This window comes from Mytilus edulis, chromosome 10 (genome assembly GCF_963676685.1).
Source record: "Mytilus edulis chromosome 10, xbMytEdul2.2, whole genome shotgun sequence".
Lineage (NCBI taxonomy): Eukaryota > Metazoa > Mollusca > Bivalvia > Mytilida > Mytilidae > Mytilus > Mytilus edulis.
The window spans coordinates 16,334,851-16,347,925 of NC_092353.1; the positions used below are offsets into that span (position 1 = coordinate 16,334,851).

A 13,075-nucleotide genomic window follows, 5' to 3' on the forward strand; every position below is an offset into this window, starting at 1 on the left:
TTCTCGTAATGTAGTCGACAATGGTCCGATCATTATTAGCCATAAAAGTAGAATGATTTCCTTGTTCAACCAACTACATTAAAATGATCAGATCAGAGAATCCCGATAAATACTTTTAAAACATCCTCAATAGTTCATAAATAAAATATTCTGAAAAACTAGTTAATTGTTCACTCACTGCGAAATTACTTTTTTTTATCTTTGAATTTTTTTACTTAATTGAATTGTGCATTTTTTTAAAAGTTAGCTACTTTCATATTGCCCATGTTTTAAAAGATTTAACAGATCGATTTGCCTCGCCTTCTTATAATTATACAATTTGTAAGGGTTCCGCGGAATCTAGTGTCTCGCCTACTTTTGATGAAAATTACAGGCTCAACAAACATGAGGAAAAAAATCAATAAAAATATTCCTCTTGATACTATCTTTTGATTGTAAGAAGCTTCTGTCCAAGTTTGGTAAAAATCCAGAATAGTTTATGAATCTAATAAATGTTTAAAAAAAACTTTAACTGCAGACTGTATGTAATGTTAACTGGAAGAAAAACTAAGTCCATTTATAAGTAAAATACAGATACACTGGTACAAAATATTAACAACATTTCCTTCTAAATACTAGCTTTTGATCATAAACAACCTTCTGTCAAAGTTTGGTACAAATTAAAAGTAGTATAAGAAAGTTATTAATTTTTTTTTAAATTTAACCACAGAGTGAATGAGTTGTTTCCTGGCAGAAAATCTAAGTCCATCTAAAAGTAAAATACGGAAAAACGGATTTATTTTTTTTACAAAATCTACTTCTGTATATTATCTTTTAATCATAAACAAGCTTCTGTCAATGTTTGGTACAAACCCAGGTTAGTTTAAGAAAGTTATCAAAACTTTAAAAACCTTAACCACAGAGTGAATGTAATGTTTCCCCGCAGAAAAACTAAGTCATTTATAAGTAAAATATGGGGAAAAAAATGGAATTTTATTTTTACAAAATTTACTTCTGGATACTATCTTATGATCATAAACAAGCTTCTGTCCACGTTTGGAAGTAATCCAGTATAGTTTTAAAAAGTTATTAAAATTTCAAAAACTGCAACTACAGAGTGGATATTTGTGGACGGAATGTAGGATCGCTTAGTTTCGCTTTTTTGACAAAAGTCGAAGGCTCGACAAAAATGAACATAATTATCTCCATTAAATGTTACATAATCATTTAAAAAAAAGTGTTGCCTTTATTTTAACTATCTGAACATTTGATATTAAAGTCTAACACTAGTTTCCTTTGCATTAGTTGGACGTAGAACTACCGTCTACACTTGACACTCGCTATATGTATAAAGTAAAATCACAAAAATACCGAAATCTTTGGAAAAGTCAAAAGGGAAAGTCCCAAATCAAATGGCAAACTCAAAAGCTCAAACACATCAAACGAATGGATAACAACTGTCCAAATGTATCCGACTACTATGTACTACTATATGGTTAAGAAGAAGTTGATAGAGTGCGCCGGGCACATGACATTTATCAAGTGTTATTTTTATTTTGTAAAGTACTGGGTCCATACCGCTGCAAGGAGACTATCATCAGCCTATATATAATATATGATATTATCAGTTGATACACATGGCTTTCAGTTTGCAGCAAATTAGATACGGGAAAGCCCTACAGAAATCATAAAGTACAGGTTTCCCTTTTTCCTGATATCAAGTGTTGACAATAGCTCTCTGTCCAACTAATTATATCATGAGATGGAAACTTTGTTAGAAAGGCACATACAGACTTTATCAAGGTCAAACATGTTTGCTGGCGACAGTCTTCACCCTTCATGGGACAGTGGTGTAAAAGTACAAAATACGAACAAAACTATGTATAAAAAGAACTAAGGAAGGTAGAAAATGGGTGACAGTCAATTTAATCTCAGAAGTAGAAAAAGATTTATTTTTTACTATAAAAGTTTATTCAATCTATTTTTTATATGATTCATTTATTAAAATGTAAAGCATATTTATCATTGATGATGTAAACACAACAAATAATTATCACGTGGTATCCAAGAACAACCATTGTACATGATAAGATTGTAAACTTCAACATAAGTATAATCATTTAAAACTGGTAATTGAACCAGCATTTAAAATTAATTTTAAAAAAAATGATTTTTCTCAGAGTTGGTTATTTTTGTTACATTTGTATTTTCCTTTTCCCACTGCTATATTCACAAATAGGATGAGCATTTAGAACAAAAGATCTTCCCTTATATAGTGACTTTTTCATAAATATTTAAAGATAGGTAAAAAAAATGTTTTTATAATTTTATAATTCCGTATATTAACTAATTGCATTTATCAAAAAGTATTATTCTTCGAAAAAAAGTTTCATATTTGAACATGTACAATGAAGATAGTAAGTAATTTTCTTTTTAGTTGCCATAAACGCAAAAAAGTATTTATGAACAAAAACTCAAACATATATCTATTGGAAACAGCCCCCCCCCCCCCCCCCCCCCGAGTAGAGTGCAACAAAGTTTATTATTCTTTTAATACACTTTCACTTTGCCAGCACATGTTCAATAAGACCGATGCAGCATACATGTCTTACAAACATATCTACAAGGAAAAATAATGAAATTGAATTTGTTAATATCATTAAACAATATTTACATAATTTTCTTTCAGGTTCTGCCGAAAAACGTATTTACGTTTACAATAATTTTAGAACTTAGTACAAGACGTATTAACAGAGGTGGGGAGCGAAAAACTTTACTGCATTATTACTGATCGTCGAATGGCCAAACCATGATAATGAATTTTCATTGTAAACTTTAACAGCGAATGACCAGTTCGTTCTATCATTTTAACACCCTTAACTACTCTTGGGAGATTGACTTATTGTTATGCTAAATAAATTAATGATTGTTGTAAACATAAACACATGTTCCATATATATATATATATATATATATAACAAAAAACCCATTTGCTATTGAAAGTTAATAAATACATTTTAGCTTCAACTTTCTAGGTTATTATACATCCTCTGCTGCATATAAAAAACAAAAAACGCTCCGTACGCATGCAATTTATGTTTTGCTTTCATTTTTCAATTGCGTTCTTTGAAATCCTCTTTGTATTCAGTACATAATGTAGTGTTTATATGTTACATGGTTTAACTCTGTTAAGATATTAATTGTTAATTCAGTGTCAAAAAACAGAAGTTTCTTCGTAATATGAGTTCCAAATGAAAAAAAAATAATCCTGGAATACTAAGTCCACAATGTTTATAAATAAATATAAGTAACAGTATATGTTCCAAACGGAATAAAGGGTATAGTATATTTTTTCAACAGAAACTTTTTTTATTGGTTTATTACATAGTTGCCAGCACACTTCTGTTAGGCGAATTAAAATAAAGCTGATAAAAAAAAGATAAATTACGTTCAAATATGTAATGGGATGGGTTCTATGCATTCATAAATATATATATATCCTATTAGACATCATTGGAACGAGATCTATGAACAGTTTCAATCAATAGATAAACGTTATGTTATGTTGCCATGCTTGTCATGGTTTGTGTAAAATGTTCGGTTTCTGTGCAACAAAACTTTAAATATCCAATAATAAATAAAGAATTATTTATTTTTATATTCTAAACACTATCTTAAATAAATTAATCATTAAAATTCTTCTTTAATTAATATTAACCAAGTGTAGTTTCACTTCAGAGACTATATAATTACTAATTAATATTAATATGGTAAAAATGTCCTTTTATTTATTTGTCATTGAAATATAGAAAAAAAAAAGGTTTACGCTGTTTATTCAAATATTCAGTTAAATAATAAATTATGCGCTATGATTATACACAAACAACTTTTTTTTATTGCTTTTAAAAATGTGATTTCTATTATATCATATAGATATAGGAAGATGTGGTATGAGTGCTAACGAGACAACTCTCCATCCAAGTAACAATTTATAAAAGTAAGCCATTATAGGTTAAGGTACGTATATAAATCTGATTCATCCCAACAATGATAGATTTTCTAACTTGTGTTAGCAAATTTTTGTGCTTCCCTCAAAGGGATTCAAACCCCTGCATAATGTTAGCACCGCCTGCAATGTGTCCAGTAAATGAATATATCCAAATGCTACATTACATTCGGATCGTAGTAAATCATTGCGTTTGTTTGAACAAAGGCTTCAACGTTGGACCTTTAATCAGAATGACTGTTTTCTCAAGGTCCTCTGGGAAACGCATTGATAAAAGTTTTTGCAAACTTGTTTCTGAAACCAATATTTCAATTTTTATTTGACATTGTAGTACTTTATTGTTGTAATTTTCTCTTAAGAAATACTCAGTCTTTTTTAATAAAAAAAAGAAAAAAAAGAAAGAAGGTCACGTTGTCTCTTTGACACATTCCCCATTTCCATTCTCAATCTTATTTTGAATTTGAACGATCTCGAAAATATATAGCATTGGCTTTCTAAAGTTTAGATTACAAGCGCAACTGATGAAGGTTATTCCATAAACGTACGCGTCGTGTGCATATTGGAATCAGTATTTAACGGCGGTTGTATTGTCTCAATACGCTATTTGAAGTAAACTTGCTATGACCTGACTTATTTGGTGTTCAGATTTTCTAAATTGGGTTCAGAACAAATTAAAACCGACGGAAACTAATCAACTATAAGAGGAAAACAACGGAACAGGACATTTTAAGAAAAATGTTGAGTTGAACCTGGAATTCATGTCTATCCAAACCTCCTGCTTATATGTCAATCTAAACAATATGAAATAAGTTGATGTGGTATGATTGCCAATTTGACATCACAGAAATATAATGAAGTTGAACATAACATTTCAGCTTTGACATTGATGACCATATATTTGCGACGGGAATTACCAATTCAATTCTAGTAAATAAGCTTACAACAAATTTAAAAAAAAACCAACAGGGCAAGCAAAGAAATGACTGAAACAATATGTTCTGCCATTTGACAGTAAAACGAACGCTCAAGACGGGTGTCCTTTTGGTTATTAGGGGTGTTAATACTCGATCTTCAACATCCATCCGGAGTAGAAAATTTATATCATAAGTCTCGTGTATAACAGTCACGTTGAGTATCACACCAACAGCACAGTATATAAACTTTTCAACAGTTCTCTTATTTCATTAGTGTTTAAAACATCTTATATAATTGTCGATCGAGACAAACAGAGTCCTTGTTATAAACAGATTTCTGTACAATTATGTAAAAAGTAAAACCACAAAAATACTGAACTCCGAGGAAAATTCAAAACAGAAAGTCCCTTATGAAATGGCAACATCAAAAGCTCGAACACATCAAACGAATGGATAACAACTGTCATATTCCTGAATTGGAACAGGCATTTTCTTATGCAGAAAAGGGTAGATTTAACCTGGTTTAATAGCTAGCTAAACCTCTCACTTGTATGACAGTCGCATCAACTTCGATTATAATGACTACAATGTACGATGCGTAAACAAAACTAACAGACATAATAGGTAAACAAAGTTAAAAAAAAAAAAACCCGCTGTCAACATTTCGTTATAATCTTAAACTCTAAAAAGAAAGAAAAAACCTACAAATATGAAGCACAAAATGGCATATAGACCAAGCATTTTAGCCAAAAAGTAAAGATAAGAATACACAAAGGAGTAGGTTCAGTAAGACCCCTTTTTGGCCCCAAAATATAGCAGTTTTACATAATTGTTAAAATGTAAACCTTTAGTTATTTATTGGACAGTAGAATGCTTCTGCTACATAAATATGGGCTGTTTTTGACAATACAATGCACATATATCCGGTGCTAGCACCATTAAGTCATGCTAAATTATTGAAATCCTCATAATTATAGCATTTTCGTTAAATTTTAGACGGTTTTCGTGTAAAACGAAAGTGGCCGCATTCGTGTTCATCCTAAATATTGAAATGTAAGTTGTCTTTTATGATAATACATAACATATATAAAGGTTGAGGATGAACACGGATGCGTCCACTTTCATTTTTACCATAAACCATCTGAAAAGTGACAATTTTCGGCATATTAGGTAGATTTTTCATATTTGAGCTTGAATCGGATCGTTTTTAATGATTAAATCTGTTAAAATCTTTCACATAAACTAATTAATTCAAATAAAATAGACACTTAAGTGTTTAAAAAGTGGTCAAAATCTTTCGTCAGATGAACCTGAATTTGAGGACAAAATCGGTCCTTACCGGACCTACTCCTTTACCATTGTACAAAACCGCAATGACTTGCTTTCTTTTTTTTTTTAATTTTATTTATGTATGCTAAATCCACCCATAAACGTTTGAAAGGTTTTAAGCATTGGGACCGAATGGCCAGATCAACATGGCTCTAAAGAAGAATCGCTCGTTTAACGTCAGAATGTAAACGTCACACAGGTAGTGTCATTTACTTCGAATATTATTTTCTATATAAGATAAGTATACAATATTTTGACTATTTTTCAAATTGCAAGCCTTGAACTATTTTACCGGTCAATAGTTTCAAACTATTTGACCACGATGAAACTATTTGACTGCAAGCGGCATTATATTTCGTGGAATTTCAAATGCAGATAGTTTTACCTATTGTATCTAGAGCTAACGTCAGTGCAGGACGTTGCCGTAGCATTTCAGAATATTTATGAAGTAAAAATTAAACAGTATGGTTGGGTTTCTGCTTTTTGTATTACGATAATTAATGTATTCCCTCCTTTTATTTTCTGTTGTCTTTTTCGATATAATAAAACACTTACTAACGGGATATTCATGGAATAGTAGATTTATTGTCCCCTCGTATACAACTATTGTCCTCGGCTACCCCTCAGGTCAATAGGCGCACCTCGGGGACAATAAACTTGCTATTCCACTAATACATAGTCAATAAGTATACAACGTAAAATAATTTTGTCGTTCAAGTATGTATATAATATAGTCTAGTGTTCTTTCAATAGGCATATCCTCTGCAGAATTAAAAAAAAAAGGTTTACATTTCCTTCTTATCGCTTGTCTATAGGTGAATTTTGGATATTTTTTTTTGAAAGAGAGCCACGCCATTATGTATAAAAGAAACACAAAATGATGTCATATAGGCAAAGCATTAGCAAGTATGAAAGACCATAACACATTTTTTTAATAAGTACAGAGCTACCTTATATGTATCAAAGAAACCAAAAAATTCATAGTGACAAAGCGAATATGAAAGATAATGCAAACAACACAATGACGGGATGCATAAGTATAAATCCTCGTCAAATGTGTATCACCAAGAATAGACCAGACAGTAGAAGTAATATTAATAAAGACAAATAAAAGAACACTATAAAAGAGGAGAGGATTATAAGATGATAAACAACGTCAGTACGCAGAATCTATAAAAGAACGTAGTACCTATCATAAACGGACTGTATTGGCTTACGTACTGTAAGCAGCAGCGATATTTTTAAATTGTGCATTTTTTCATTGAAATAGTGTCCAATTAGCAAGACTTCTTTACATCGGAATCGACTGGCCGCTCAAAAAAGGCATTTAAAATCTGCATATTTTAATATTCAGGTTTTTTAAGTCGTTTTGATAAAAGTTTATAAATTAGGCACTGTGATTTCCTATTTGTTATATATATAATAATAGAATACCATAAATTTTATGTGTAAATAATATGTACTGAAAATCTGATCGGTATTCAGTCCTCTACAAGTTATGTAGCAATACTGCATAAATATTTATGTGTATGGTTGTTTGTCTTTTTCTTTTGTATCCATAATATTGTAAATTTATTAGGAATTTGAATGTCCCTTTGACATCTTTATTCTCTTTTTTGCTGTAATAAGTATTAGCAATTACAATTTTGATACGATTTTTATGCGATATTTACTATTAATATATGAATAAATAAATGTGTGGTATTTTTATATTTCATCTTAGTAAATTAATGTAAATGATTTTTTCATTAAACAATTAAATCAGTCGTTTATATTATTTTTTTTCGAAAACTGAAACTAATTTCGAAAGTTTTTGTATTTTTTGTATTGTTGTGTGTGTATCCATTTTCGATACTAGATTAGATGGTCAATTGAAAATATGTTCAATATACATCAATACCGTTGATTTTTCTGCAGTGAATATATCAAAAACATGTAATTCTAAAAGAATCATAATACAATAAATATAATCATTCAAATCGGATATCTGAATTTTCCAATATCTATTATTATGGTCAAAAGTGCTGTTTGAAAGTGTGGACACAGATCAGTGTGGATAGTATTTCTGGATGTATGACAGTTTTCTGACAAAATAGATCTCTATGTTTTTCGTACTCATAGGGCTCTATGACAGTGACAGCCAATATATAACAACAAATACCAATAAGCAGTGTTTTAGCATTTTTCAATGTTCAAGACTGTCAACCATGAAGAGACACTAATTTAAATCAGTGCCGACCGTTCTATTTATTTAGCTATACATTGTTAGATATCTTATCTACGTCTTTTTTAAGCTATTATAACATAACAGATTACCACTTGAAAATATACTTTTTTAATAATGAAAACCTCTCAGCAAATCTTTTCTTCGTCTAACTGCTTGTATCCCTGAAAGTATTAAACACATTTAATTAAAAGATTAATTTGCAAAATGTAACGAAAAGAAAATGCAAAATGTCTCGAGTTATTGTTGTTGTCTTTTCCTTCCACTACGATTATTTGTTTATATTAAGTTTGAATGTCTGCACAATAATTGCATTTCAAAGTTTTAAATCCGAATTCTGCTATGTTCTACAGAGATGTATTCGTCCGTTAAAATATAACTAGCCAAAATAAATTCAAAGTTTTATATTTACTACGCTTTTTTCTAGATATAGTATTTACATTTTCACCTGCATTTATTTATATTTTCAACATAATCATTATTTAAGTCATTAACAATGCCCCCATTCTCCATCAATGTTGTTTATATATATCTACATCTAATCCTTCAGAGGATGAAAACATACTTTTACTTACACCTCAGAAAGACCCTTAAACTCTCTGATTTGTTAAAAGCAAACAAAAGGCGATAATTCTTTAGACAATGTATCACATCCATGATCACTTTTTGTTTCTTTAAATTCATGTACATTTTACTCTTACTTTAACAAGGACTTCAGAATCCCCCATCTTAAATCAATATCAATAACTATGAAGTATAATTTAACTAAGGAAATAAATTAATAGCGTGTATGGTTCAATTCAATAGTACATCAATAAATGTTTACGATTGTGACTACTGGAGTGTGAAAAACCTCGTTTCACAGTATTGCTGTAAGGAGGATAAATGATTACCAATATGATATATAATTTTGACGCATGAGCAATTCAAAATCTTAGGAGCCTCTTGTTTCTACTATGTTCACAACTCAACAAATTGAATGAATGAATAATTGTGATGATTCGTCAAAAAAGGCAACAGTAGTATACCGTTGTTCGAGGGTCAAAAATTGATTGAGAGAAAAAAAATCCGGATTACAAACTTGTCATCACTTGACTGCTTCCTTAAAAATACTTTCCATCTTCCTAAACGAACAGAAAGAAATGGATCTGATGTGGTTAACCACTTTTGTATACTTATGAAATAACTCACGGTTTCTCACAAATGTAAAAGTAGCCTCCATGAGTTGAATGTGAGTTTTCACATCTGGCATCATACCAAAATGTCTGAGTACCGTTCAAACTTGCTTGCACACAATTTTGGGAGGTATCTCCATCTGGCTGACCTGGTCCCCAACTACTGTATGATCCTAGCGAAGAACCAGTTTCTATCCAACGCCATTGTCCTTCAATAGGGGCGTCTTTTAACCCAATCCAAAAGTGAGTAAAGCGGAAACCTAAAGAATATTTCAACCACTGCATGATTGTATTTCTTCGACATATTACTTATTAGAGATATTATTTACTATACATTTTATAAAAGGAACAATTTTGCCTTTTCCTTTGGGTTATCATATGATATTTATTTTTTAGACACTTTACTCATTGCAGAAATTAATTAAGTTACATTTTATAGAAAAGAACATATTCTTTCTTTCTATTGGGTAATTATACAACATGCACAATGGCAGATGGCATAAAATTCAAAAAGACGAAAGAACCTGCATTATATGTTACTCAAATGAAATAGGTGATGAGTACCATTATATTTTAGTTTGTAACTTTTTTAGTTCAGAAAGAAAGAAATTGCTACCGAAATATTGTCAAAAAAATGCAAACACTGCAAAATTTAATCAGTTATTCTCATCAACTGATATTATTGTATTACAAAAACTAGCAAGATTCATTAAACATGTATTATCAATTGTCGTCCCTCCTGGTTAGTTAAATTGTGTTTAATATACACAATTAAATGAACTGTCTTTTCCATATTTGTTTACGCATGCACTATTATTGTATTATAATTGTATACTAATTTCTCTGTAACTATGTATGTTTATGAGAATAAAATATTCGTATTCGTATATTTTCCACAGTTTATTAATGATTGCAGCTGGGACTAATTAATTAACAATATATCATTTTCCAGATTACAGATATTAACTAAATTTTGGTTGACTTTCAAACAAAGAATATTTTTTTCTTTTCAATCGGATAATCATATTAAAATCGAAAACTTCTAATTACTCTTCTCTCTGGTTTAATATATGTTTACGTGTTTCATTGTACATACATGTAGTACATCTTTTCTTTTTATTTCATAGATGCATCGAGGAAAATAGCAGTTTTAACAGAATGGGCAAAGGGAAGCTACTCTAAATTTAAATAACATTAATGATAGAAAAAGAAAATCGGCGAGACACGTTGCCAATAAATTTTCTCAATATTTTCATAAAAACAGGATGTCTAATGACCAAAAATGCAAGTTACTACAATTTGCGTGTACATGCACTCCGTCGTCGGATAACTTTTTTTTTTAAATATTTGCGTCACTGAGACACCGTTAGGCTTACTTGAACTAAACTTAGCTTAAATCATATTGAAATCTGTTCACACAATGTTACAAATCAAATGTTTCTTTAAAACAAATTAAATAAACAACACTTTCTTTGTTAATTACAATTATCTTACTCAAAATGAGTAAATGTTAACTGATAAACCTAGAAGTTATACACATTTCAATTTTTTGAAAAATGCTTATTTATGAAAATAGATTCAGCTATCATATAAACAATCATAAATTTTGATTTTGCATTTGATAAGGGACTTTCCGTTTGAATTTTCCTCGGAGTTAAATGAAACTGAATGATCAATAACAGTTGTTTTCTTACTTTGAAAAACGTTGAGATATTTTGATACGAAGTTCATTTTATCTTCACTGTCAATCGTTACCAGATAGGCTCCTTTTTTCTCGCATGCTGCCTGAAATAAAATGACAGGAACGATTAATAATATTAAAACATTTACGTCGTAAATATTTATAAATAATATCAGAGAAAACTATATATTTGCATAGTACATTTGTGCATTCCCAATGGCATATATAGTATGTACTAAATAAGCATGCCTCTCAATTTTACTTAATACACAAAATTAAGATTAATGACCAAAAAAAATATTCATGGACTTAAGTCGCAGCTTTAAAATTAAAAAGTGGGCCCATACATGTATCGATTTGTTTATTTCAAATTTTGTGCATTATCATTAAACACTTTTTTTTTATTTGATTGTATGATATAAGGCATTTTTCACACGTAATTTGCAATAGCATAGTTGAAGTTCAAGTAAAAAAATTAACCCAAGACGAATGCATGGGGTTGAGAAATATGGTCATCTTTGCACTACTGCCATTTTCAAGTGTAACCCTTATAATTTTTAGCAGCCGTTCAGGATTTATATTTAATACACATTAATATCCCGTCAGAATGAGGACTTTCAATCTAATTTTCCGTAACAGGTTTATTCACTCTCTCTTTACTTAAGACCACCAAACTCAATGCTACAGATTCGCAATTGTTAATTCCTTTAGTTGTCTAGAAACACAAGGAACCGTATTAAAAAATTGGGTTTAATTACTTTACAATATTTGTTATACAAAACATATTTGTTATACATCTTAATTGATATATACCTCTGCTTCGTTCCAGTATAGTTGTTTGTTACTGAAATAAATACATTTCCCTTTGTATGAGGTCCATCCAAGATCACAGGCAGTTGATAGTAGTATGGAAGCTGAAATAAAATATGTTAAAAGTCTTCTAAAAAACCGTACTTGTTATTAATATATAAATATAAGAAGATGTGGTATAAGTGTAAAAGAGACAACTTTCCATCCAAGTCATAACGTGAAAAAGTAATATGTTTGTTTACTTTGGGTTTTTATTTCTAGAGTACGAAAGGAGTTTTCTAAAGAATTAGTTGTTTTCCGAAGCTCAAAAATATGAGTATGCATGCAAAAATATCAGACCTTGAAAGTGCGATAAAACCAATGTATCAGAAATGTCACTTAAAGGGGTTGTAAAACTTTTCACAATTAGTTTTCTGTTAAAAATTACTATAACTGTACAAAATAAAACATATACTCGTTTGTGAGAAACATCGTACCTGACAACAGGGTTAGGACTTGTAGCATGGACGCCATTTTGACACTTGTGAAAATAACAGCTAGTACATTTGATCTATATTCTTATCTTCATATAGTATTACATGCATCTAGTAACCTCAAGATACCAATGTCGTTGGTCCGTCGAAGGATCTATAAATTCACATATTAAAATGTGACATACGTAGTTTTAGTGTTCCAAAATTAAACTTTTGTCACTCGTTCTTCACGTGAAACGTACATTTATACATATACACTGAATGTACTTTAACATTTCAGAAAAGAGAGAATATATATACTATATTAACCCGAATGAACGGATTATTAATACATGTAGTACGCATTTATGGAAATAGTTTTATTTTGTACATGTACCACTTAGAAATACTTTGACTACAGATTATTTTTTTTCTAAGTTACACAACTCTTAATTGTATACCGTATACCTACTTCCACATTAGGAACCCTTGGTGCGATACCTTA

The 13,075-nt window shown here is 30.1% G+C and overlaps 1 protein-coding gene across 1 annotated transcript; it reads right to left on the reverse strand.

Annotated features, from left to right (window-relative positions):
- Nucleotides 1–8,547: 8,547 nt before the first annotated feature.
- LOC139493513 (hepatic lectin-like) lies at nt 8,548–12,732 on the reverse strand. The gene is made up of 5 exons (XM_071281996.1): nt 12,595–12,732; nt 12,122–12,222; nt 11,322–11,412; nt 9,644–9,887; nt 8,548–8,616 (listed from the first exon to the last, which is right to left on the reverse strand). The coding sequence occupies exons 1-5, from the start codon at nt 12,629–12,631 to the stop codon at nt 8,601–8,603; spliced, it is 489 nt and encodes a 162-aa protein (XP_071138097.1). The 5' UTR covers nt 12,632–12,732; the 3' UTR covers nt 8,548–8,600.
- Between the last annotated feature and the right edge of the window lie 343 nt (nt 12,733–13,075).

Bases quoted from the DNA above. Each gene is read 5' to 3' on its own strand.
- LOC139493513 (XM_071281996.1), bottom strand. From the start codon at position 12,631: ATGGCGTCCATGCTACAAGTCCTAACCCTGTTGTCAG. The intron at 11,413-12,121 runs GTATATATCAAT...ATTTTATTTCAG, and splicing joins TATACTGGAACGAAGCAGAG to GCAGCATGCGAGAAAAAAGG. The intron at 9,888-11,321 runs GTAAGAAAACAA...AATATTCTTTAG, and splicing joins ATATCTCAACGTTTTTCAAA to GTTTCCGCTTTACTCACTTT.